Source organism: Hippopotamus amphibius, chromosome 3 (assembly GCF_030028045.1).
Source record: "Hippopotamus amphibius kiboko isolate mHipAmp2 chromosome 3, mHipAmp2.hap2, whole genome shotgun sequence".
Lineage (NCBI taxonomy): Eukaryota > Metazoa > Chordata > Mammalia > Artiodactyla > Hippopotamidae > Hippopotamus > Hippopotamus amphibius.
The window spans coordinates 174,025,835-174,053,324 of record NC_080188.1 but is presented as its reverse complement, the minus strand read 5'-3'; the positions used below and the strand labels follow the sequence as shown (position 1 = coordinate 174,053,324).

At 34.3% G+C, this 27,490-nt stretch overlaps 1 protein-coding gene across 6 annotated transcripts in view; it reads right to left on the bottom strand.

Annotated features, from left to right (window-relative positions):
- The window catches only part of COP1 (COP1 E3 ubiquitin ligase), a 238,793-nt gene that overhangs the window by 97,418 nt on the left and 113,885 nt on the right, over positions 1-27,490 (bottom strand). For all 6 annotated transcript variants that reach the window (XM_057729123.1, XM_057729128.1, XM_057729125.1 and 3 more), the window contains 3 exons: positions 15,768-15,911; positions 13,278-13,386; positions 12,806-12,887 (listed from right to left, as the gene is read on the bottom strand). In XM_057729123.1, the coding sequence (XP_057585106.1) occupies positions 12,806-12,887; positions 13,278-13,386; positions 15,768-15,911 (335 nt within the window). The remainder of the gene's footprint in view (positions 1-12,805; positions 12,888-13,277; positions 13,387-15,767; positions 15,912-27,490) is intronic.

Here is a 27,490-nt window from a genome sequence, read left to right as displayed (position 1 = left end):
AGTCCTCTCAAACCCAACCAGTGCTTTATCAACTAAGTTTATGTTACATTCTAAATCCTTTGTTTTTATTTCGACAGTCTTCAATCTTCAGGAATATATTCCATCTCAAGAAACCACTTCATCTGCTCATCTATAAGAAGCAGCTCCTCAACTGTTCAAGTTTTAACATGAGATTACAGCAATTTAGTCCCATCTTCAAGCTCTGCTTCTAATTATAGTTCTCTTGCTATTTCTACCACATTTACAGTTACTTCCTCCACTGAAGTCTTGAACTCCTCAAAGTCATCCATGAGGGTTGAATCAACTTTTCCCAAACATTTATTAGTGTTGATATTTTGACCTTTTCTTGTGAATCACCAATGTTCTTCATGGCATCCAGAAGGTTTTCAATTGGCTTTGCCTGGATTCATCAGAGGAATCACTATCTATGGCAGCTACAGCCTTACAAAATGTATATCTTAAATAGTAAGACTTGAAAGTTGAAAGAGAAAAAGGATGAAACAAACAAACAAAAACACTAATCTCACTGTCTATCTACATCAGAGGTCCTGCATGACAAGGTGCATTGTCATAATCTTTTTTTCTGAGCAGGAGGTCTCAACAGTGGGCTTAAAAAATTCAGCAAACCATGCTGTAATCAGATGTGCTGTCACCCAGATTTTGTTGTTCCATTTAAAGAACACAGGCAGAGTGGATTTAGCATAATTCTTAAGAGTCTTACAATTTTCAAAATGGTAAATGAGCACTGGCTTCAACTTCAAGTTACCAGCTGCGTTAGCCCCAACAAGAGAGTCAGCCTGTCCTTTAAAGCTTTCAAGCAAGGCACTGACTTCTCTCTAGCTATGAAAGTCCTAGACAGCATCTTCTTCCAATATAATACTGTTTCATCTACACTGAAAATTTGTTGTTTAGTGGAGCCACCTTCATCATCTCAAATAGATCTTCTGCATAATTTGCTGCAGCTTCTAATCAGCACTTACAGATTCACCTTGTACTTTTATGTTGTGAAGACAGTTTCTTTAAGCTACATAAGCCAACCTCTACTAGCTTCAGACTTTTCTTCTGCAACTTCCTTTCCTCTCTCAGCCTTCATAGAATTGAAGAGAGTTAGGGCCTTGCTCTGGATCAGGCTTTGGCTTAAGGGACTATTTGATCTATCCAGACCACTAAAACTTTCTTCATATCAGCAATGAGGCTATTCCACTTTCTTATCATCCATGTGTTCACTGGAGTAACACTTTTAATTTCCTTCAAGAATTTTCCCTTTGCATTCACAACTTGGCTAACTGTTTGGGGCAAGAGGCCTAGCTTTCAGCCTATCCTGACTCTCAACATGCCTTCTTCACTATCTCAATCATTTCTAGCTTTTCATTTAAAGTAAGATTTGCCACATGTTCAACATCGTTAATTAGTAGAGAAATACAAATCAAAACAACGAGGTACCACCTCACACTGGTCAGAATGGCCATCATCTAAAAGTCTACAAATAACAAATGCTGGAGAGGGTGTGGAGAAAAGGGAACCCTCCTACACCATTGGTAGGAATGTATTAAGTTGGTGCAGCCACTACGGAAAACAATATGAAGGTTCCTCAAAAAACTAAAAATAGAGTGGCCATATGATCCAGCAATCTCAATCCTGGGCATATATCCAGACGAACTGTAATTCAAAAAGATACATACACCCCTATGTTCAAAGCAGCAGTATTCACAATAGTCAAGACATGGAAACAACCTAAATGTCCATAAACAGAGGAATGGATAAAGAAGATGTGGTACACATATACAAAATGGACTACTACTCAGCCATAAAGAAGAATGAAATAATGCCATTTTCAGTAACATGGGTGGACCTAGAGATTATCATACTCAGTGAAGTAAGTGAGAAAGAGAAAGACAAATACCATATGAAATCACTTATATGTGGAATCTAAAATACTACACAAATGAATTTATCTACAAAATAGAAACAGACTCATAGACTTAGAGAACAGATTTGTGGTTGCCAAGGGGGAGAGGAATGGGAGAGGGATGGAGTGGTAGGTTGGGGTTAGCAGATGTAAGCTGTTATATATATGATGGAAAAACAACAAGGTCCTACTGTATAGCACAGAAAACTATATTCAATACCCTGTGATAAATCTGAAATGAGCAAAAGCTGTTGGAAAAATGGCGCCAATAGACTTGCTCAATACAGGGTGACCATAAACCCTCAATTTGGAAAAAACACAGTATCATCAAGGTGCAATAAAACGAGGTATGCCTGTAATACTTTTGAGACAGGCTTAAATGCATTTGGGAATTTTAGTACCAACCAAGACAGTAATCTGTTAATCTCTCTCACTGTGAGTTTACTCTGGACAATTATCAGGAAAACAAAAACTCTGAGAAATAATATGGAAAACCAGTCATCTGGGGGAGGGAATTCAAAACTTAAAAGAAGTGATCAATATGGAGGTGAGAATACAATTTTGTTCCGCCCTCTATTCTCCCATAGAAAGGCAAGGTCACCACCTCAATCAGCAAAAACTAAGGAAAATCCCTGTGTATCTGGCCATAAGACTAATAAAAGGGGTTCTTGCAAGCCAGAGGTTTGGGAATAATTTTCATTGTTGTTTTCCGTTTGTTTGTTTCATCCTTTTTCTCTTCCAACTTTTCCCCAAGGTGGGGCTTTAGTCACAGAGCTGCAGCAGTATGGGAAGCTAATGCACCAAGAGCAACTCCATCTCCGTGGCCATAAAAAGGAGTAAACTCATCTGTACAGAAAACCCTACTTTCTTGATAAACCCTCAGTAAAAAAGACACTGGGAGATGAAGAGTACAGGAGAAACTTCAAAAAGAAAGCTCTGGATAAAGAAATCCCATAATTTTGTGTATGAACAGGCATAAGTCTTATAGTTACTTCTGAATTCTATGTGCAAGATGGACACAAAGTAGAATGGCAAAGGCTTTGAGCTTTGAACTGTGTTTGAAAAAACCTACTAATTTCCAGATTAACCCCTAACTGGCATATGCATCAGACAAACCAATGGAGCACAGCAAAGGCTTTGAAAACTGACTTGACAATGGAACAATCACGTGCACAAGCAAGATAGAACTTATAGTCAAAATCTAAACCAACTGGTTGCCCGATTTAAAAAAACAAAACATTCTCCAGAAAATCTGAACAGGACCCAGAGTTGACAAAATAATATTCAAAATGCTTAAGATATAACCCCAAAATTATTCAACATACAAAAATCCAGGAAAATGTGAAGAATTTTTCACAGAAAGATACAATCAGAAGAGACCAACCCTGTAAAACAAATTTTAAAGGAACTATTGTAACTATGTTCCATGGGGTAAAAGTAAACACATTTAAAATTAATGGAAAGATAGATGTACTCAGAAGAGATATTGTGAAACTGTGAAAAAGAACCAAATAGAAAATTTTAAAACAATTACAGTAATTTACATAAAAGATTCACTGAGTAAATGGATAAAGAAGAAGTGGTACATATATACAATGGAATATACACAAAGGAACAAAATTGGGTCATTTGTAGAGACATAGATGGACCTAGAGACGGTCATACAGAGTGAAGTAAGTCAGAAAGAGAAAAACAAGTATCGTATATTAACACATATATGTGGAATCTAGAAAAATGGTACAGATGAACTGGTTTGCAAGGCAGAAATAGAGACACAGATGTAGAGAACAAACGTATGGACACCAAGGGGGGAAAGCAGGGGTGGGGGTAGAGGGAAGTAGTGGGATGAACTGGGAGATAGGGATTGACATATATACACTACTATGTATAAAGTAGATAGCTAATAAGAACCTGCTGTATAGCACAGGGAACTCCACTTCGCTGTATAGTAGAAACTAACACAACATTGTAAAACAACTATATTCCCAATTAAAAAATATTTTTAAATAAATAAAATTTTAAAAAAAGAAAAATTTAAAACAATTAGAGTAATTTATATAAAAGATTCACCTTGTAAATTCATAGCAAAATGGAGACAGACACATAAAAGTTAGTGAACCAGAGACAGAAGAGAAATTACTCAATCTGAAGAAAAGATAAAATATTGACAAGAAATGGACAGAGTCTCAGGGACCTATAAGACAAAATAAAAAGGTTTAACATTCATACAATTGAAATCCCAAAGGAGAAAAGAAAGAGATTACTGGTTTGATGAATATCTATTATAACAAAGCAGTTTCAGAAGAAAGAATATCAACAGGGATGCAGAGTTACATTAAATATTGATAAAAGTGTCAGTTCACCAAGAAAATATAACATTTCTAAATGTTCATGGTCCTAACAATAGAGCTTCCCCCCAAAATGAGGCAAAACATCCTCCTCCCCAAGACAACTGAAAAGAGAAATAAAACTAGACTTCAACACTCCTGTTTCATAATTAATAAAACAAGAAGACCAAAAAACTACTATCAACAAGACTGATCTAACTGCTACTTATAGAACACTCCATCAAAGAGAAGAATATAGATTCTTTTCAATGCACTTGGAATATTTACCAAGGTAGATCATATTTTGGACCACAAAACAAATCATAAGAAATTTAAAAGGATTAAAATTATATAAAAATATGTTCTCTAATTATAAAAGAATTAAACTACAAATCAGTAACAGTAAGATTTCTGAATTTTTTTTAAAAAGACGGAAATGTTAGAACATTTACAAATAATTCTTAGCTGAGAAAGAGAATCACAAGAGAAACCAGATGCAATTTTATTTATTTATTTATTTAAATATTTATTTATTTATTTTCTGTCTGCACCGTGCAGCATATGGTTCCCTGATCAGGGATCAAACCCACGCCCCCTACAGTGGAAACATGGAGTCTTAACCACTGGACCACCAGGGAAGTCCCAATTGTAATTTTAAATTGAATGAAAAACATATTATAAGAAAATCTGTGGGATCAGCTAAAGTAGTGCTCAAAGGGAAATACATAACAGAAAATATTTATATTAAAAAAGATAAAATGCACATATCAATGACATAAACTTCAACTACAAGAAACTAGAAAAAGAAGAAATTAAACCCAAAGCAAGAAGAAAAAAATTAATGGACAAACATCAATGAAACTGAAAATAGAAAAACCAATAAAATCAGTTTGAAAAGATCAGTAAGATTGATAAATCTAACATCACATTGATCTAAATACATAAATAATAAATAAAGGACACAAAATACCAATTCCTGAAAGATAAAAACTACCAAAGCTCACTCAAAAAGAAACAGATTAATTGAACAGTCCTCAAACTACTAAAGAAATTAAGTTCTTGGATAAAACATTCAAAGCAAACTCTAGGACAGAAAGCTTCAATGACAAATTCTAACAAACAAGAATTAAACAGTAACAATTCTAAAGAATCACTTCCATCCACCCACCCCACCCAGGGGGTAGGAAGATCACACACACAGAAAAGGAAAATCATTTTGGAGGCCAGCATTATCCTGTTACAAAAAGACATTACAAGAATAGAAAATTAACCCTCATAAATATAGGTGTAAAAATCCTCAAAAAAAATTAGCAAATCAAATCTAAAAATAGAGAAAAGGCATAATACATCATGACCAAAATGAGGTTTATCCTGGAAGTATAAGGCTACCTCAAGATTTGAAAACAGATCATTATAGTTCATGATATCGAAAAGCAATATGATCATAAAAAGCATGACAAAATTCATCATCCATTCATGATAAAAATTCTCAGCAAACTAGAATAGAACTTCCTTAATTTGACAAAAAAAATGCCCAATGCAAAACCTAAATCTAACATCATATTAATGATGAAAGACTATAAGCTTTCCCCATAAGATCAGGAACAAGGCAAGGATGTTTGCTGTCACCACTCCTATACATCATTATTCTGGAAAAGTACAATAAAGCAAGAAAAAGAAAGGCACACATGTAGAAAGTGAAAAGGTATTAATGTTTCTGTTTGCCAACATGATTGCCCAAGGAATCTCCACACATAATCTCTTAAAAGTAAAGAGTGCTTTAGCAAGGTGGTTGAAAGGTAACTTACATTTTAAAAACCAATTGTTTTTCTACAAGCTAGTAAAAAATGAATGGATATTAATATTATTAAATATTAAATACCAGTTTCAATAGCACCAAAAATATAAACTATTTAGTTGTCATAATGTGCAAGATCTGCATTCAAAAACTATAAAACAATAAAACTATGATTAGAGAAATCCAAAAAGGACTAAATATGAAGAGATAAACCATGTTCATAGAATGGACGTCTCAATACATTAACATATCAACTCTTCCCAAATTAATGTATAGATTCAATACCATCTCAGTCAAAATCCCAGCAGGATTTTCTGTAGGTACTAGGAACTTGATTCTAAACGGTTTATAGAAAAGCAGAGAAAGTAAACAGCTAAAATCATTTTCAAGAACAAAGATGAAGGACTGACACTAAAGGATTTCAAGACTTAAGCTACAAACCAAGACAACGTGGTATAGTAAAAGAAGAAATACACAGATCAATGTAGAATCTAAAAAACTGTCACACTCCACTATCAGAAATTGACAGATCCAGCAAGCAGAAAATCAGTAAGAACATAGTTGAATTCAACAACACCATAAATCAACTGAATATAATTGGTATATACATACAACTTTATCCAACAACAGTAGGATACACATTCTTCTCAAACTTGCATGCAACATTCATCAAGACAGACCACATTCAGGGCCATAAAACACATCTTAATAAATTTAAAGGAACAGAAATCATACAATGTATCTCTCAGATTATAATTGGAGATCAAACAACATGCTTCTAAATAAAACATAAGTCAAATAAGAAACTGCAAGTGAAATTTAAGAATATTTTGAACTAAATGAGAATGAAAATGTAACTTATCAAAATCTGTTGGATGTAGCGCTCAGAGGAAAATTTATAGCACTGAATGCACACATTAGCAAAGAAAAAAGATGCAAAATCAATAATCCAAGCTTCAAATTTAGGAAACTAGAAAGAGAAGAGTAAATTAAATCCAAAGTAAGCAGATGGCAAGTAATAAAAATCAGAGCAAAAATCAATAAATTAAAATCAGGAAGTCAATAGAGAAAATCAATGACACCAAAAGCTGGTTCCAATCGATGAGCCTCAATGCAATCCCTAACAAAATCACAACGAAGTTTTTTGCAGAAATAAAGTCCCTGCTAAAATTTATATGGACTCTTAATAGACCTAAAATACCAAAACAATCTTGAAAAAGAAGAAAAAATAATGGAAGACTCACTTCCTGATTTCAAAACAAAGCTACAGTAATCAAAACAGTGTGGCAGTGGCATAAAGACAAACATACAGACCAATGGACGAGAACAGAGTTCAAAAATAAACCCTCACAGATATAATCAATGATTTTCAACAAGGCGCCAAGACCTTTCAATAGGGAAAGGACAATCTTTTCAAAGAGTGGTACCGGGAAAACTGAATATTCAAATGTAAAAAATGAGATCAGACCCTTACTTTACACCATATGCAAAAGTTAACTCAAAATGGATCCAAGCCACAAATTTAAGACCTAAAACTATAAAATTGTTAGATGAAAATGTAGGGTAAAAGCTTTATTACATTGGATTTGGCAATGACTTCTTGAATATGAAATGAAAGGCACAGCCAACAAAAGAAAAAAATAGGCATTTGGACTTCATCAATATGAAAAAACTGTGTGCATCAAAGCACACTACCAACAAAAAAAATCTGATAAAGGATTAATATTCAGAATATATAGAAAACTCCTAAAACAATTACAACAGCAACAACAAAACCCAATTTAAAAATGGACACAGGACTTGAATAAACCTTTCTCCACAGAAGATATACAAATGGCCAATAAGTACATGAAAAAATGCTCAGTATCACTATCATTGGGGAAATGCAAGCAAAGCAAAACCACAATAAGATTCCACTTCATACCCATCAAAATCATTGTTTGAAAAAAAAAAAAGAAAAAAGAAAAGAACTAGTGTTGTCAAGGATGTGGAGAAATGGAAATAGTTGGGTACCACTGGTGGAATATAAAATGGTGCAGCTATTGTGGGAAACAGAATGGCAGCTCTTAAAAAAAAGACTAAGCATATGCATCATATGATCCAGCAATTCCATTTCTAAGTATATACCCTGAAAAACTTACAACAGGGGTACTAAGAGATTTACTGCCATTCATGTTCATAGCAGCATTATTCACAACAGCCAAAAAGTGGAAGCAACCCAAGTGTCTATCCATCAACGATTGAAACAAAACGTGGTATATTCATACAATAAATTACTTTTCAGTCTTATGAAAGAAGGAAATTCTAACATGTGCTACAACATGGATGAACCTAGAAGACATGCTAAGTGAAATACACCAGTCGCAAGAAACAGAAAGTGGAAAGGTGATTGCCAGGGGCTGGTGAAGAGGGAAACAGAAACAGTTTCTGAAACAGAGATTCAGGTTTGTAATAGGAAAAAAAGTTCTATGGATTGACAGTGGCGACTGATGCACAACAATGTGAAGGTATTTAATGCCATCGAAAAGTATGCTTAAAAATGGTGAATAGAATCCAACAACAGATTAAAAAGATCATACACCATGATCAAGTGGGGTTTATCCCTGGAATGCAAGGATTCTTCAGTACACGCAAATCAATCAATGTGATACACCACATCAACAAATTGAAGGATAAAAACCATATGATAATCTCAATAGATGCAGAAAAAGCTTTTGACAGAATTCAACATCCATTTATGATAAAAACTCTCCAGAAAATGGGCATAGAAGGAAATTGCCTCAACATAATAAAAGCCATATATGACAAAACAAAAGCCAACATCATTCTAAATGGTGAAAAACTGAAAGCATTTCCTCTAAGAACAGGAACAAAACAAGGGTGCCCACTCTCATCACTATTATTCATTATAGTTTTGGAAGTGTTAGCCACAGCAATCAGAGAAGAAAATGAAATAAAAGGAATTCAAACTGGAAAAGAAGAAGTAAAATTGTCACTCTTTGCAGATGACATGATATTACACACAGAAACCCTAAAGAGGCTACCAGAAAACTGCTAGCACTGATGAATTTAGTAAAGTAGCAGGATAAAAAATTAATGTGCAGAAATCGCTTGCATTCCTATACACTAACAATGAAAAAGCAGAAAGAGAAATTAAGGAAACAGTCCTATTTGCCACTGCAACAAAAAGAATAAAATACCTAGGAATAAACCTGCCTAAGGAGGGAAAAGACAGGTATGCAGAAAACTATAAGACACTGATGAAAGAAATCAAAGACAATACAAACAGATGGGGGGACATACCATGTTCTTGGACTGGAAGAATCAACATTGTGAAAATGACTGTACTACCTAAAGCAAATTTACAGATTCAACGCAATCCCTATCAAATTACCAATGGCATTTTTCACAAGAATATTTTTCACTAGAACAAGAAATTTTATGATTTGTATGGAAACACAAAAGACCCCGAATAGCCAAAGCAATCTTGAGAAGGAAAGATGGAGTTGGTGGAATTAGGCTTCCTGACTTCAAACTGTACTACAAGGCCACAGTGATCAAGACAGTATGGGACTGGCACAAAAATAGAAAAGACGATCAATGGAACAGAATAGAGAACTCAGAGGTAAACCCAAGCATATATGGGCACCTTATCTTTGACAAAGGAGGCAAGAATATACAATGGAAAAAAGACAGCCTCTACAATAAGTGGTCCTGGGAAAACTGGACAGCAACATGTAAAAGAATGAAATTGGAACACTTCCTAACACCAAACACAAAAATAAACTTAAAATGGATTAAAGGCCTCAATGTAAGGCCAGACACTATCAAACTCCTAGAGGAAAACATAGGCAGAACACTCTATGACATCCATCAAAGCAAGATCCTTTTGGACCCACCTCCTAGAATCATGGAAAGAAAATCAAGAATAAACAAATGGGACCTCATGAAACTTAAAAGCTTTTGCACAGCAAAAAAAAAAACCATAAACAAGACAAGAAGACAACCCTCAGAATGGAAGAAAATACTTGCCAACAAAGCAACTGACAAAGGATTAATCTCCCAAATATACAAGCAGCTCATGCAGCTTAATACCAAAAAAGCAAATAACTCAATCCACAAATGGGCAGAAGACCTAAATAGACATTTCTCCAAAGAAGACATGCAGATGGCCAACAAACACATGAAAAGATGCTCAACATCACTAATCATCAGAGAAATGCAAGTCAAAGCCACAATGAGGTATCACCTCACACCAGTCGGAATGGCCATCATCACAAAATCTGGAAACAACAAATGTTGGAGAGGGTGTAGAGAAAAGGGAACTCTCCTGGACTGTTGGTGGGAATGTAAATTGGTACAGCCACTATGGAAAACAGTTTGGAGGTTCCTTAAAAAACAAAAAATAGAACTACCATATGGTCCAGGAATCCCACTATTGGGCATATACCCAGAGAAAACCATAATCCAAAAAGAAACATGTACCATAATGTTCATTGCAGCACTGTTAACAATAGCCAGGACATGGAAGCAACCTAAATGCCCATCAAGAGATGAATGGATAAAGAAGATGTGGCACATATATACAATGGAACATTGTTCAGCCATAAAAAGGAACGAAATGAAGCTATATGTAATGAAGTGGATAGACCTAGAGTCTGTCATACAGAGTGAAGTCAGCCAGAAAGAGAAAAACAAATACTGAGTGCTAACTCATATACACAGAATCTAAAAAAAAAAAAAAAAAATGGTGCTGATGAACCCAGTGACACGGCAAGAAAAAGGAGCAGATGCAGAGAGTGGACTGGAGGACATGGGGTTGGGGGGGCGGGGGGAGAAGGGGAAGCTGGGATGAAGTGAGAGAGTAGCATAGACATATATATACTACCAACTGTAAAATAGCTAGTGGGAAGTTGCTGTATAACAAAGGGAGATCAACTCGATGATGGGTGATGCCTTGGAGGGCCGGGACGGGGAGGATGGGGGGGAGTTGCGGGAGGGAGGGGATATGGGGATATGTGTATAAATACAGCTGATTCACTTTGGTGTGCCTCAAAAGCTGGTACAAGAGTGTAAAGCAATTATATTCCAATAAAGAGCTTTTAGAAAAAAAAAAGAGCTTAAAAAAAAAGTGCTTTGTAAACCACTTAATATTATAGTTGGCAAGGTGCTATTAATATTTTGAGAAATTATTTTTATTAATAGAAAAATGTAGGAAAGACATAATCCTTCCATTTGAGGTCCAGGCTTGCCTGAAATCACCTAATTTATGGACCCTGCTCTTTTCCGAAGTACCATAAGATACGCATGTCAGTGTTGTTAAAATTGCCCATAAACAGCTTTGAAATAATAGATGTATCTGGAGTTTAGTAAATGTTTTTCTACTCAAAGTATTCATATTGGATAACAACATTACTAGTACTGAGAGCTTGTTATAAATGCAGAATCTCAGGGCCTCACTCCAAACCTACTAAATGGGAACGTGCATTTTTTTCAAAATTCCCATGTGATTGTATCGTTAGGAATATTTGAGAAGTCTTGATAATGATCATCCTCAGTGAAATAAAATCATGTAAGTAAAACAACACTACCCCTGTTTCATCAAGTCAACATTTTATTTACTAAAGTAATTATGCAACCTAGCTGACCCCTTCCTAATCTCCCAACAATAAATTAAAATGTGAAAAAAAATGGTTGAAATGGTTTATTTCATGTGTATTTTAATACAATTAAAAATCAATATGTAATTTCAAAAAATCTCTTCCTACTTAAATTAATTCTGTTTTCCTGAGGAAGACTCTGACCAGTTAACACCTTTAAACAAATGTTTATCTTCAGTAGGAAAACAGTAGTATTCTCAATAAAGGCTACCCCACTATATTATTTAAAAAAAAAAAAAGTTTAACATTAATTAGTGAAACTTTGTATTCCAACATAAAAATATCAATTGTAGCACAGCGCTCTAAATATTTTAGAAATTCAAAGATAATTTCTTAAAGCAACCACAAAGTAAAGTATTACAATCTATATATAATGTGGGTAAACAACTTGCTAGTTTTTGATCCAAAACTTTTTGGGGGGCAATCCAGTCATGTAATTTCCCTTTCACACAACAGGACAGCTCTATCATTATATAATAAAGCTTTCAATACTAGAGCTACCCTTGCCTATCTACCCACTAGTCTGCAAGTTACATGTTGAAAAGAAGGAAAGGGAGAAGAAAATAAGGCTACTAATTTTAAGATAAACGAAATCTGTTCACAGGGCTCTATAAATCTAATGATTAGAAGAGCCAGGCCAAAATAAGGCAGTAAGGATAAGAGAAAAGCATGAATAGTAAAGATGGATATAACAACCAAAAAAAAAAAAAAAAGCAGAAGAGAGAGGTCAATTAAACTGGCAGAGAGAGACACAGAATTTTTGCCTTGAAACAGGATAAACTTCATTAAAAGATTTTGGTATGCACTCAGAATTTAATGTAATTCAGAATACAGAGATGTCTAAATATTTCAACAAAAAAGTTCATTTCATGGTATATATAAAGGAACGGATTATAAAAATGTCACAATGTGGCATGAATCCAGAAAACATTATTATAATGAGGATGCAATGTATTCATTTTTCTTTCACCCCAAGAAATATAGATTTCTGTGCTTATTAGACTATTTTTAGAGTAAACAGTAATCACAAAGGATGGCTATGAGTTTCAATAAATATATGCATCTCTGTCAGTATAAAGAATTAAGTTGGAGGAGGGGACTCAAGTCATACCTTTTGCATCATCAGAACCGGAAGCCAAGAGTTTAGGATCCATCAAGTTAAAGTCGACACTCCAACACCTCTTCTCATGCTCCTGGATGCAGAAGGAAGACAAAGTAGTATCAGACAGAGCATAGATCTTAAAATAAATAAAGCAAAACAAGCAAAACAAACTTGATACCAATTTATCATCATGATGGGAAAGAGAAAGGACTGTCTATGAAAACAAATGAGACGCAAAGTAGCTCCCAAACTTTTTATATATACATTTATAAAATTATTGGTTTTGGAAATTCACTTGATACATTCTACAAATGCAGGAAGTCTGAAGAGATGCTTCAGAAAAGCATGATTTGGAGTTACACAGGTACAGAAAGTGCTAAATAATGACTTTAAATTTATAATTATAAAACATATGAAGCTCTATCATTATTAAAACGTGAAAAAGTGATTCTTAAAACAAGTACCTAGTATCCTTATTTACCTGATAGACCTTTGATCTCTGTCCTGTGAATCCATCCCATAGGATGACGGTGCCTTCATAATCACTGCTGGCTAACAGGTTCTTATGGTAACTACTCCAACTGATACAGCTGAAAGAAAGGAATATAGTTAAGCCTCATTTTACATAAAAATGAATAACAATGGATATGAAGAATCTGAATGTGTTCAGAAAGATCAGAAGCCTTTCAAAATGGTTTACATGAATTCACAATCAGTATTCTGCCCACAACACTTCTGGGAAGAAAGGTATCAAATAATGCCTAGATTTTTCAACTGAAACCACCAAGTTATGACCCATAACCACTTTCACTCTCATCATGAACTGGAAATTGGATAAGATGAGCCTCAAGTTGCTACTGGCCATCCTTGATACATGAGGAAAGCACGTCTGTAAGTGAAGATGACTGAGCCAAGGGGGCACAAACATGCCACAGCAGAATGACAGAGACCTAATCAGACTGTTTAGGCCCCTGAATCCAGTTGGGCCAAATCATATAAACCACTAAACTGGTTTGAACTGGATTTCTGCATTCACACCCAAATCTTAACTAATATAAGTGTATGACTGAAATTTCAATTAAATGCATTTAACAGTTAGAAATAAACTTTTAATATTTACGGTTTCAGCTATTCACAGATGTTCCAAAATTGAGAATGCAACATCTAAAAATACATGTTTTTGGTTAGATAGACATGCGCATCATGCACACGGTAAAGCTAATGTATATTAAAGAAAAAAATCACTTAGAAAGCAGAGCAATTAATCTAGATGATTTCCAAGCATTTGGACACAAAGCCTTTTTGCCTTCTACTAGTTGCATTCACACTAAAGTTTAGGGGTTGGAAGAGTTCACTTGCAACTTCAAATACACTTATTAGAATTTCTGGGAGAAATTATATGGAATGGTTAAGAAGCTTTGGATTTAGATAGACCTGAGCTTAAATTCCAGATCTGCAACTTGCTAGCTGTGGCTCTGGTAATTTTCACAATTGGTGTGCTCCAAATTGGTTTTAGGAAAGCTTACATATTGATCCTTTTAGCCCAAGTTCATAGTTTCCAGCCTTGAACTGTTTCCTTCTCTTTATTCCAAGGTGCATAAAGTACTGCAATATTTTTCACATATGTCAAGACAGAAAAGGTAAACCCTCTAATCCATATTTTCATTATAGTAACATTTACTGTCAATTCTTCATATGGGCCACATATTATGCTGAGTGCATTATGTGGATTTATTTAAAGTACAATCCCATGAAACAGGTATTACTATTAGAGCCTCCATTTCATGCTATTCATTTATTACTACTTATAAATGAGTGGCATGAAATGGTTAGGAGCACAGATTCTGGAACTAAACTGCTTCTGTTTGAATCCTGGCTCCTCCAGAGACTAGCTGTGCAATCTTAAGCAAGTTAATGAACCTTTCTGTGCTTCAGCTTCCTTGTGTATAAAATGAGGCAACAATGGTCTGCTTAAGATAAAGCACTTAGGATCATGCCTGCCACAAAAGAATTCAATAAACCTATGTGCTACTCATGTTTTATTCTCTTCACTTAGGAATAAAGTATATAAACTAAGTACATAACTGTAACAGACTCACAATGATGAGCACCACTGATGAATGAGCACTATCAGTCTACCATTTTTATGAATGAATTAGAAAACAAAAACAGAAAGCTATAACAAATAAAGACTATAACACTCACTATATTATTAACATTATTAAAATGAGCACATATACATATATACTACATGTGTCATTCATCCAGATAAAAAAGGTACAAGGATGACTGGAAAATGTTCAAAGTTCTAAATACATTTATTATTAAATGATTTCTTTACATCACTCCCTTTTAAGCCAGTGCTTATGAAAACAGCTTAGGAAGCTTGTTTTAAAAATGCAGATGCTAGGATTCCTCCAAGATTTTGGGGTGCGGCAAAGGGGCAGCTCAGAAGTAGGGTCCAGCTTCTGCAGTTTTAATGGTACTCCACGTTTAAAAAGCACTCATTATGAACTCTAACCCCTAATACGTGAACCTTAAATACCATGCCCTCATGAAAAGAAGCATAATGTTCTTCTGAAAAGAATTCTTAAAACTGTTAACAATTATAATATTTAGATATGCGCATGCTAGAGGAAAAATTCTTGACTCTGAGACACTATTCATTGGGCTACAGTAATCCTTCATTCATCACCACATGAAAGGCCATCTACAAAAAAGACCTTTATCTGATTAAGTGAAAGAGGATTTTCATTTGGCAAACAGAAAAACACTAACTACTAACGCCACAGGGAAAAAGCAACCAATGTCTATAAAAAAGATATTCTGATGTCTACTCTGTATACAGTTACAGTGTTCCCCATGAATGAGTACAGGGTCTCATGAAAAGGTAATATAACAAACTCATACTAATTATAGATATTAACTGTTATATACACACTGCATTATGCCAAGGAAATAATGTAAATACCTGATTTTGGAATTGCAGGTCATTTCATTTTCAGGGTAGTGAATATCCACTGCATCCTGAATGACTGTGCCATATTCATAGACTTTGATCTTCTTTGTAACCCCAGCAATTGCAAAGTAGTCACAATCCCGGTCAAATTCAATACTAAGGGGAAAAGTACATACGTGGGTCAGTAAGACTATTTACCTATCCCTGTGATGTTTACAATGACAACACTTCAGAATTTTTTTTCTATTTCTAAAATGATTCTGTCAATAAGGATAACAGATCTACTTGAAATGCCCTCAAATTATACTAGGCCTTATGTCCATATTAAGTCATTATCGAGGAATATAAAATTACAAGTGGTAGAGAACTGTGCATAGCTACATAATTCTGAACCATAGATGGTTCCTGTGTACCTAGAAACTTGACATGATTTTCAATTCAGCTTTAGTAACCACATTACAACATACTGTCAAGGCTAACAAGTTATACTGTAAAAGTAGTGAGGGAAGATTTAATGATTTGGTATATTAAAACTACGTCAAAAGATAATTGTCAAGAACAAGGAAGCAGATACAGAGAATGGACTGGAGAACTCGAGGTATGGGAGGGGGCGGGGGGTGAAGGGGAAACTGAGAAGAAGCGAGAGAGTAGCACAGACATATATATACTACCAACTGTAAAATAGTCAGTGGGAAGTTGTTGTATAACAAAGGGAGTCCAACTCGAGGATGGAAGATGCCTTAGAGGACTGGGGCAGGGAGGGTGGGGGGGGACTCGAGGCGGGGGCGTCAAGGAAGGGAGGGAATATGGGGATATGTGTATAAAAACAGTTGATTGAACCTGGTGTACCCCCCAAAAAAAAAATAAATAAAAAAAAATAAAAAAAAAAGATAATTGTCAAATCCTTTCACAAATTCTATTTCTCTTCCTACCATTCTAGGGGGATGATAGAATTTCCCAATATTTAATATTATTTTAATAAATAAATGAATATACAAGCTGAGTTACTGAAACAAGGAAGGGGTGACGGCAAAAGGATAAAATACACATAAGAATGGAATCATTAAATAATCATTACGTTTCCCCCAATCCATTTCTAATTTCCCAAGCAAATATGATCTCTCTGACTTACGAACCACATGCAAACAAGCGAAAAACTAAAAATCTCTCCGTTTCAAATTACTTAGGGAATTCACCCCTCTCTTACTGACTTTTTACACAAGTTTCAAAATAAGCTACTTCATAGCAGAGCACAAGGCTTTATTCACCCTTATAGACCCTTAACTTGGAGTCCTAAAAAAGTTGTTACATAATCAGCAAGAATACTAAGTGACCTAATGGAAATAAGAGTAAAATGAATCATCACATACATTATTTCTCAATGAGTTAAGCATCCTTTCTAGAAGCTTATTCATAAAGTTAGAGAATACTTAAGAATTCTTATTGATCTTTAATTAATTATATAATAGATAACATTCACTGTTCACTCACTATAACCACTACACATATTGTCATCTAATTTTCATAATAATCCTATGAGATATGTATTAATTTATTCACATTTTACATATGAGGAAACTGAGGACTAGAGTTGAGGTAACTTGCTCAGAGCATCTTGTAAGTGGCTAAAATGATATGCTAGTAATCTGCATATTTCAAGCATTCATTAAATGCATACAAATACCTACATGACATATCTTTCTTTATAGGTTAAACTGTGATATCCTTTTACCAAAAAGTATATGGTGAGTTAACATAGTAACAAGCTTTGCTAAGCTGATAATGAATAAGGAAAATAAGTACACATTATGAATATTTACCATAAAAATACATACTGAAATGCTCACTTTTCATTATAGCTTTAAATCCTTCCTTAATTTTATAAAATTTTTAAAGGAATTTGATTAAACGTCATTGACTATTGCACAGTTCACCAAATGCTCCCTCCAATACAGATGACTATGTAGCAATGCAATAGATTTGTACAACAATTTCAACTGAACTGCCGTCTTAGCTACTGCTATATGCCCTGAAGACTCCAATGCAACATAACTGTATGAATGGCAACTATTCATCTATCCCAACTCATTTATACTCACAGCTTCAGGATACTGAAGGAGAAATATTACTGTATCTGGCAAAGGACAGAATTATCAGAACTTAAATCCTATCCTTAATTTAGAAATTTTGTTATGGCTGAGACTTCAAGGGAAAACCAGTTATCTCTAAATAGTTTTCCTCCCTCTACAAACAATACATGGCTAATAAATCAAAAACATATGCTATACCAGTAAAAGTTAACATGCCACTTCTAAACTATTTGTTTTTAATATTAAAAAAAAAGTTTAAACACTAATTTATTAAAATAAAAGTCCAAAGACAATGCAGGAAGAAAACTGGCATATAAATTAAAATGCTGTCTAAAGAATGGATGTGATTATATAAATAAGTAAGTCTATTTCTGTTGCTACCCTGTTATTCAACGCAGCTCTCTTTTTTCATCAAAGGTTATTTTTTAGCTATTTCAGGTCACTATTAACTCTCATACTAAAAATTTACCTTTTTGACTTTATTGCTGTTGTTTTCTTACATTCTGGTTATGTTTTCTTCTTAATATATTAGTGTACCATGGGCCTAGATAGTATCCTTTTTTAATATTCTAGGATACTGTGGTTCTTTGTAGTTTAAAAACAAGATTTTGACAGAAATACTGATCAAAAACTAGTAAATTCTGCTTAAAAGGGAAAGGAAGACAAACAGCTACCTTTTAAAAAAAAAATAAAAGTACTTTCACATAATTAAGATGCAGAATTTAAGTACTTCCAAACATGAATCATTTGTTCTCAATCTCAGATTTAATCATATCTGTTCCCAAAGACAAAGTTAGACTCTAGAAATAGACCATGGAATAATTCAAAAGAATAATGCACTTTTCAGGTACAGAAAGCCTTTCAGAGCTAATCCAAAATAGATGGCCTCTTATTTCACAATACAATATTTCAGCTGCTTTAATTTATGAAATCTGATAAAACAAACAAAAATAAGAAACAATGACTAGTTCGGCTGAAATAAAAACAAAATAAAAGGTAAACAAATAGAAACATACTTGCTTGTGCAATTAAATTCAAAAAAGAGCTGCAAGAAGTTTTGTTATATGAAATTCATCTCTGCTATCCACTATCACCAGTAACAAAACAAGTTGTTTTATGAAAGTTCATTGCAATAATAAATTCAGTTTCATAGAATTCCTTAAATTTAAAAAGTAAACATTTTGAAAAATTATATGAATGGGGACTTACTTAAACATGAAAATAAACCGCATTTTTCTTTCACGCTTGGAATGTTTCAACTGTTTTTAAAAAGTGATTTATTTAAGCAGTTGTAAAATGTAATTCAGCTGCAGGAAACTGGCTCTGTTCTTTGTCAAAAGGGCCATCAGTCAAGCGATTAAGCATCAAGGCAACAGACCACACAGGACACCTGATTAATGCATACATCTAGTACAGTGTAGGACAAAGCAACATAAAGACGTCAATATTTCAAGGAGGGAATTCTGTCAGTGTTCCCACTGTCTGTCATATTTTTTGTAATTATAAAACATGTATTAGCGAACAAGGTGGATTAATATCCCTGAACACTAGAATCCAATCTATCAAAAGAAAGTGTAAAGTGAACAAAGCTGTTAAAGGTGGAACTCTTTTATCACGTTAGTGTGCCCCAAGAGACAGGGGCTGCTATAATTTCAAGGGAAAAAAAAGAAAGGTTCAGAAACAGCCTTTTTAATGAAAAGAAATGAGCAGATCTGTTAATACAAACACAGGTAAAATATTGATAAATAAGAATTGAGGTTATTCAACCGACTCTCTTCCAAATCAATCAGCAGTAATGGTGAAAATTTCCATTAACACACTTAACACTCACTATGTGTCAAGCATTGTTTTAAGCACTTTACATAAAATGTATTTAATCTTCAAATCTCCACTGTATAGATAAGGAAACTGAGGTATTAAGTAATTTGCCCAAAGTTCACTGGATAATTCCAAGTCAAGTCATCTAGTTTCAGAGTCTATGCTCTCAAATCACTATGCAAAACTCCCATTTTAATGAGAACAAAGCAGTTAGTGTTCAAAGAACACATACAAAGGCAAAATAAACAATAATAACATAAATAATGGTATCTACTACATTATTTATATATGAGAGTAATAACATATCATAATTCATCCTGTGCAACAATTTAAACAGAAGGAGAAAAAAGAGAGTAAAGTAGCCTCACAGGGTTTATAATTAGTGGGGAAGATTATTTATTATTAAAAAAAGCAAATGCCAAATGATAAGAAGAAAACATGCCACAGGAATTCAAGAGGATAACTAAGGCCCACAGGAAGAAAATGGATGATGCCTGAATATTCTCATCCATCAAATATCTAGCATACCTGCTATCTGCACAACGGAAAACCAGGATGTTAAATCAAAACGCATTTGAGAAATTTGCAGAAATATACTTTAACACAAACTGGGGCCATTGTAACACCCTCCTTACAAGTCTGCCAGTCCTGACTTTTATCCTCTCTAATCCATTTGAAGGACTGATATTAGGGAAAATTCCCCCAACCACAGCTCTGTTCACGTAATTATCTTCATTTACTACCACTTAAAATCCAAACTCCAACCATTACTGAAGATCCTTCACAACCTGGCTTGAATCTTTTCTTAAAACTCATTTTATTTTTAAAATACGTATACGTGTAGGTAACAGTTCAAAAAGTGTACAGAGAAAAGCAAGTTTCCCTTCCAATACTGCCAAAAAAGCACCTGACTGGCCTCCCTAGAGACAATGAATAGTTACAGTTTGTGGTTACCCTAAGCATGAACAAGCATATGTGTACTCAAATTCTTTTCTAAAATTAAACACATGTGACGATATTGTACATACTGATTTGCACATTACCCTCCTCCCCCCATACCTAATAGTATCTTGACAATCATGTCACATCAGTACATATTAGGGCTACCTCATTTTTTTCCCCAGTGGTTGCAGAGAATTCCAACATATGGGTGTATCATAAATTATTTAACCAGTCTAATGAGAAGCATTTATTTACTAGTCTTCCACTGTTAAACAATGCTGCAATAAAATAAATATCCTTTTATGTGTGTCATTTTTCACATATGCAAGAATATCCTTAAATATACCTGGACTATGAAGTGCTAGGTCAAAAATCACATGCTTTTTAACATAGTTAAATAAAGCTAAACCTCTCTCCATCCAGATTAACACTACTAATAATTTCATCTCCAAATGTTCCATTTATCTTCTGTATCTAACTGAAACCCGGCTCGTCCCTGAAAATGCCAATTCCCCTAAAGCCCTCTCATGTTCCATGTTCAAATAGATGTGGGGACAAAGTCAGTGTCCTCCTTGCTATGCATAGCTTCTTCCAGCCATTCTCACTCCTCCCTAAAGCCTCCCAGCTCAAAATCCCCTGTAATTTATATCATGCAATACTGCAATACTGCTCCTTGTTACTCCTTCTACCAATCTATGAGTTCTTGGAAATTTTAACTTTCTGCTCAATATCACTCTCTCCAAATCTACCCCTGTCATTCTTAATCATTTCAATAACCACATAGATGATTATTCTAATACACTGGTCCATCAGTCTCTCTTTTTTTTATAATACATTTATTTATCTAGTTAGTTAGTTAGTTAGTTGTGCTGGGTCTTAGTTGTGGCATGTGGGCTCCTTAATTGAGGCAAGAGGGCTCCTTAGTTGTGGCACGCATGCGGGATCTAGTTCCCTGACCAGGGATTGAATCCCAGCACCCGGCATTGGGAGCACAGAGTCTTATTCACTGCGCCAGCAAGGAAGTCCCCCATCAGTTTCTTGACCTTCCCTTCTCCAAAGATCTTTTACTCTGCTCACTTCCACCCCACACGACCATGATCATACCCTATTACCAATAACTTCATTCCCTCCATAATTTCAATTTCACATTGCTTTCCATTCACTCCAGCTAACTCACTGGCTCCAACAATCCTTCAGGCCTTCAAGCCCATGGGGGCCTAAAAGTTCACTAATCTTATCACCACTATCCCTCTACTGCCTTGTATATTCACTTTTTCTTTACCCATCATAAGTTACATGGTCAATAATCGGGACTCCCTCACTTATAACTCTGTACTCCTTTACCATTTTTAATTTTCTTATTTCTTATACCTAACTTCCTTCGCAAAATTCTAACCCTAGTTAAATCTAACTCTCTACTCACTCTAAACTTGAACTGACATGGCTGAACATGGCTAGAGAAAAAAACATGTTCTCTCATCACACTTTAAATTCACGATTACTATCCTCAAGTGGAGCCCTAACACTGCCTAGGTTTATGGTAAATTCCCTTGTCCCATATACGTTCCTATTTGCTTAAAAGAAAGGTACATAATTTCTTCATTCTTCTCAAATTTCCCATGTCTCTTTCTTCTTAATCACTCTCAGCAGATTATTTTGCTCTCTAGTTTATCAAAAACAAACAAACAAACAAAAAGAGTAAGAAGGTAATTTCCAAAGGCTACCACCATCACATCCTGCGCTTACCAGCATATACCCACATACTGTGACATACTCTGCCACCTCTCTGATCACTCAGTAAAGGATCCACGCTCTTAGATTTGACCAACACTAGATCCCAGCTTTGCTTGCCTACTCTAGGATTGCTTCCTCAATTCTCCACCTCCCTCTTGTATTTCTTCCATTCCCCTGGATCTTTCCCATAAGCCTTTCAATATTTTCTTCCTTTAAGTAAAACACAAACAAAACAAAACATCTCTTACAACCCTAATTCTGTTTTAGCTACCATCCTATTCCTTTCCTTTCTGACTGCAGAACTTTACCAAAAGGGTTGTCCAATACTCACCGATTCCAATCCCTCTCCTCCCTCTCTCTTTAACCCACTGGAATCAAGCTTTCACCTCCACCACTGAAAATGCTGTATCAAGGTCAACAATGACCTCCAGTTTCCTAAATCTAATAGTCAGCTCTGAACTCTCATCGTACTTGAATATCAACAAGAGCTGACTTAGATGATCACTCCCTCATCCTCATCAGAGTTGATTTTTTTCCCACCTCACTGGCAGCTCCATCATAGAATGCAGTGTTCATTCCTCCTGTCTCCACTTTCACGCTCAAGTATCCCAGAGCTCAGACTATGTCCCTCATTTCCTTTTAATCTCCATGGACTTCTTTGGGGATCTCACCTAATCTTGAGGCTTTAAATCTATACACTAATGACTATCAAATATTTATCTCACATACCAGACCTCTCTCTGCACTACTGGCTCACGCTTACTCGACAGCTCTGATTTTAATCTAACAGGCATCTTAATCTGTCCTACACTGAGTTTCTGAATTCCCCACCAAATATCTTCCTCATCTTATTAACTAACCCCATCCCTCTTCCAATTAACTTTAACATCAAATCTTTCAGCCCAACCTTCAAAATACATATAGAATCTAACCATTTCTCACTAGCTCACTGCCACCACTCCCATGCAAGCTACCGTTATCCCATGTCTGTATTATCATCATAGGCTCCTTACTGGTACCCCTGCTTCCATACTTGACCCTTACAATCTGTTTTCAAACAGGTCAAATCAATACTCCTCTGGTTCAAAATTCTGTAATGGCTTCCTACTTGGTCTCATGAACAAGGCAAAGTGATTATAAAACAGTGTACGTGTTTTGCCTCCTCCTCTCCCTTGCTCCAGTTACAGTGGCCATGTCATGGTAAACCTAGGAAATTCCAAATCCAATCCCACCTCAGGGCTGACTGCACCCAATAGTCTCTGACCCTGAAGTGGTATAACCTGTTTCAAACTGCAGCTTTCTACTCTCTAGCCCTTGCTTCCCTGAATGATCTCCCTCTGCTTTATTTTTTCCCATAGGATTTAAAAAACTTATAACCTGTATTTTCTTCTAATACTCTGCCAGTTTCTTTTCTTTTTTTCATTTAAATATTCATTCCATTTGAAATTTATTTTAAACTATGAGGAGAGAAGAGATGTAAATTTTTATTTTCTCACATCATTACCTAGTAACCCCATTTACTGAATAATCTCCTTTCACCATTTATTAGAAATGCAGTTTATATCATATAAACCAAGTTATTACAAGAATAACTATAGAATAACTGTAGACATTCTCTGTTCATGGACTTGTACCACAAAGTTTTAATTACTGATTCATCATAATATGCTGTAGCATCTTGCAGGAACTAGTGTCCTTTTATTAAACATTTTCTTCAGAATTTTCCTAAGTATCTTGTAACTATATTTTTAGGTTTAACACCAACTTACTTATTTCCAAAAAACAAAAAGATGTATCCTATATGATATTTTCATGGCAATCATGTTAAACTGATACACTAATTAAGGAAAACTATATTTTTGTAATTCTTAGTCTTTCCATTTAGGCATACACTGTGTCTTTCCTTTGTTCAAATTTTGTTTCCTCAGCAATATTTTTAAATTTTTCTTCTTTTAGATTCTTCTGCATTTCCAGTTAAGTTTATTATGTTCTATTTGACAGCTTTCCCTAATTGTCCCATTGTAATTAGACTGTGTGGATTTTTGTCCCTTCTAGAGCCAGTTCAGACCATCTATACTGCCTACAAAATAATCTGTCATCTAAGATTCCAAGATTATTTGCAATAGACTTCAGCAAAGTAGCTTCTTATTACTTTTTCTTCCAGTGTACCTATAATTATTTCCTTAGTTTCATTTCTTATTTCACATATTTGAAGCTTCTCCTAGTTTTTACTTGATTAGGCTAACATGCATCTTTTAAGAAGCTCATTGATTGAAAACAATTGTTTTTTTAAAAATCACTCATTTTTTTTCACATTTACCTTATTAGTTTCCTTCCAGTTAACTTAGATTTATTTTGCTCTTTCTCTAACACCTTCAGTTAAATGTTTATTTTCATACTTTCTTCTTCATTAGTTAAAGTACGTAAAACAAGAAATTTTATTCTGAGCACTTTTAGCCACATTGCATTTGTTGTAATATATAGAAGTTTCATCAAAGTGGCTTCATTTCTACTTTGACTCTAGAGTTGCCAAAATAGCTTTTAAATTTCCATGTGGAGGGTTTTTTTCTTTTTTCTAATTGAGTTATGTCTCGTCTCATTGTACTGTGATCAGAGAATGCTGTCTCTGCTATTCTTATTTTCTGTAATTTGACGTTTGAAATATCACTCTGTATATTTCTAATGTTCCATGGACACTTTAAAGGAAGTCATATTCTTCATACATGTTTGTAAATATCTTCTAACTTCTTAATTACATTATTTAGGGCTTCTATAGTCTTATTTTTAGTCCACTTAATGTCTGGCCTGTCATGAACTAAGATCTGATCTGATTTAAAGTCTCATATAGCTAGTATTTTCATTTTGTCTTACAGTTAACAAAGGAATTTTCCAATGCATAATTATATTTAATAAACTACTTAAACTTCATCATGGACTGAATCTTGATCATTACAAAGTGCTGGGGTGGGGGGAGGGGGAGAAATGTGGAGAGAAAATGAGATTTAATGATTTCTAGCCAGAATTAAATCTTACTTTCAACAATCACAACTCCAAGTTTTAGGAACTCTTATATACAGCACAGATTTATGCTTCATATTGTGATCTAATGTGAAAATATTTCCCTTTTGGTGGGAGGGTTAGCCTATTTACATTTATTTATCGAGAACAAATTTGCTTTTATTTCTGTCGTTTCATTTTGTGATACATTGTTTTAACTGCATTTTTAATTTAAAAACATCTTTGACCATTTGATTTCTTTCTGCTTTCTGTGTGCTATTCTCATTAACGGGAATTGTAGTATTTCTGTCTAGTGGCAATTTTTATGACTTTATGAACCACTACAGAAAGAAATAAAGGATTCAATGTATCTATTAGGTCTCTAATCTGAGCAAAGGACAAAATGATTTTTGCCTTCCCTCTTCCCATCCTATCGATTACATTGATTATCTCAGAATTTACTCTACACATTCAAAGACATTTTTACCACTCATTCTTGTGCAAGTGAAAAACCTATAAATAACTATCTGAGCATAGAGATGAATCCTCTTATACATTTAAAGACAAACTAGCCATGCATTTCTAATTATAATCATTAATTGTTCCAAACTTATTCATTATAAATAGGCTCAAGTATCTGACTGCTCCATTATATTTTCTAATGCAGTCATATCAAGTAATTTACATATTAAAATGTACATTATATTTTAAATTATTTTCCTTTTATTTTTCCCTTATATTACAGTTAGGGCAACATAATTTTTTTAATGTGTATATAGGTTACAATGTCTATTAACTTTATTTCAGAATAGTGAAAATGTTCAAATAAAACTTTATTTATGGATGTTGAAATTTGAATTTCATACAATTTTCATATGTCACAAAACATTATTCTTTGTATTTTTTCAACTTTTTAAAAATTTAAAAACTATTCTTAGCTTGTTGTTGTACAAAATTAGACAATGGGTCAGAATTGGCTTGCAGGTCTTAATTTACTGACCCCTGTCTTCAGTGAATGAATACACTTGATTTTATTCCATAGGCACTAAAGTGAAGTCACATTTAAAGTCTATGTATATATTTGTATGATTATTTTCATTAGCTGGCTGATTTTGGTTTTAATCCCACAAAGCCACAAGACCTTGCTTTAAAACAACTACTTTAAAGAACTCTATTTTTCTGTTTCCTCTGGCTATCACTGAATAGCTAGAACAAACATGTATACTATCTGACATATATTCTGGAACACTTTTGTGAATGCCAAGTGTTAACACTGTGATAAAATGTCTTTCCACTCAAACCATTTAAAATTAAAGATGCAACTTGAGGCCCTTTAAGATCAATATACTGATTATCAAATTTTTCTCATTTAAGTCTATAGCAAATTATAATTTATACTCACTTAAATTGATTTAGTTGTAGACTCTTCATCTGTCCTAAAACACTTTTCTGTGTTCAGTATAAATATCACAGATAGGTGGTATTTATTAGAGAACTTTCGAAAACGGAAAATAACTTTTGAAGCAAAGATAAACAGAAAGATTGTATAAAAACATCTACTAGAGAAAACAAACAAGAGCTGGAAAACAAAATATATTTTGTCCCCAAAGCTATGATATTTTGTCCTCTCTGGAATATGTCTGTACTTAGTAAAGTGGAGGGAACCGTATGCAAGTAAAAGTTCCAATTCTTTACTTCTGAAATTCAAGTAGAAGATACATCTACATTTTCAGTTCTGTATCCTTTAGTAGCATTTACAAGCAATCAGTAAGATTACGATATTAAATCATTAATGTCACTGCTGGGGTGCTTCATCAGAAAACAATAAAACTATGATACAAAAAAACGATTCAATGTTACAGAGGGCTAATCTGAAGTGAAAATATATAATCTAGGAAAAACTTCATAATGAATATATAGAAGTGTGTCCTCAAAATATCAGTTAGCCAGACAGACTTCAATAAATCAAAAACCCATCTCATGTTTCTTATAGAAACAAGTAGACAAAACCACTGAAGAAAAATGTAAGAGAGAAAATGTGACTTTTACTAGATTAATCCTTTTAAACCATCACAGCAGGGGGAGAAAAAAGAGAGAGAGAGAGAGTGCTCTTGTTTTAAAATTTTTACAGAAATGCAAAGAATTTAGACTAGC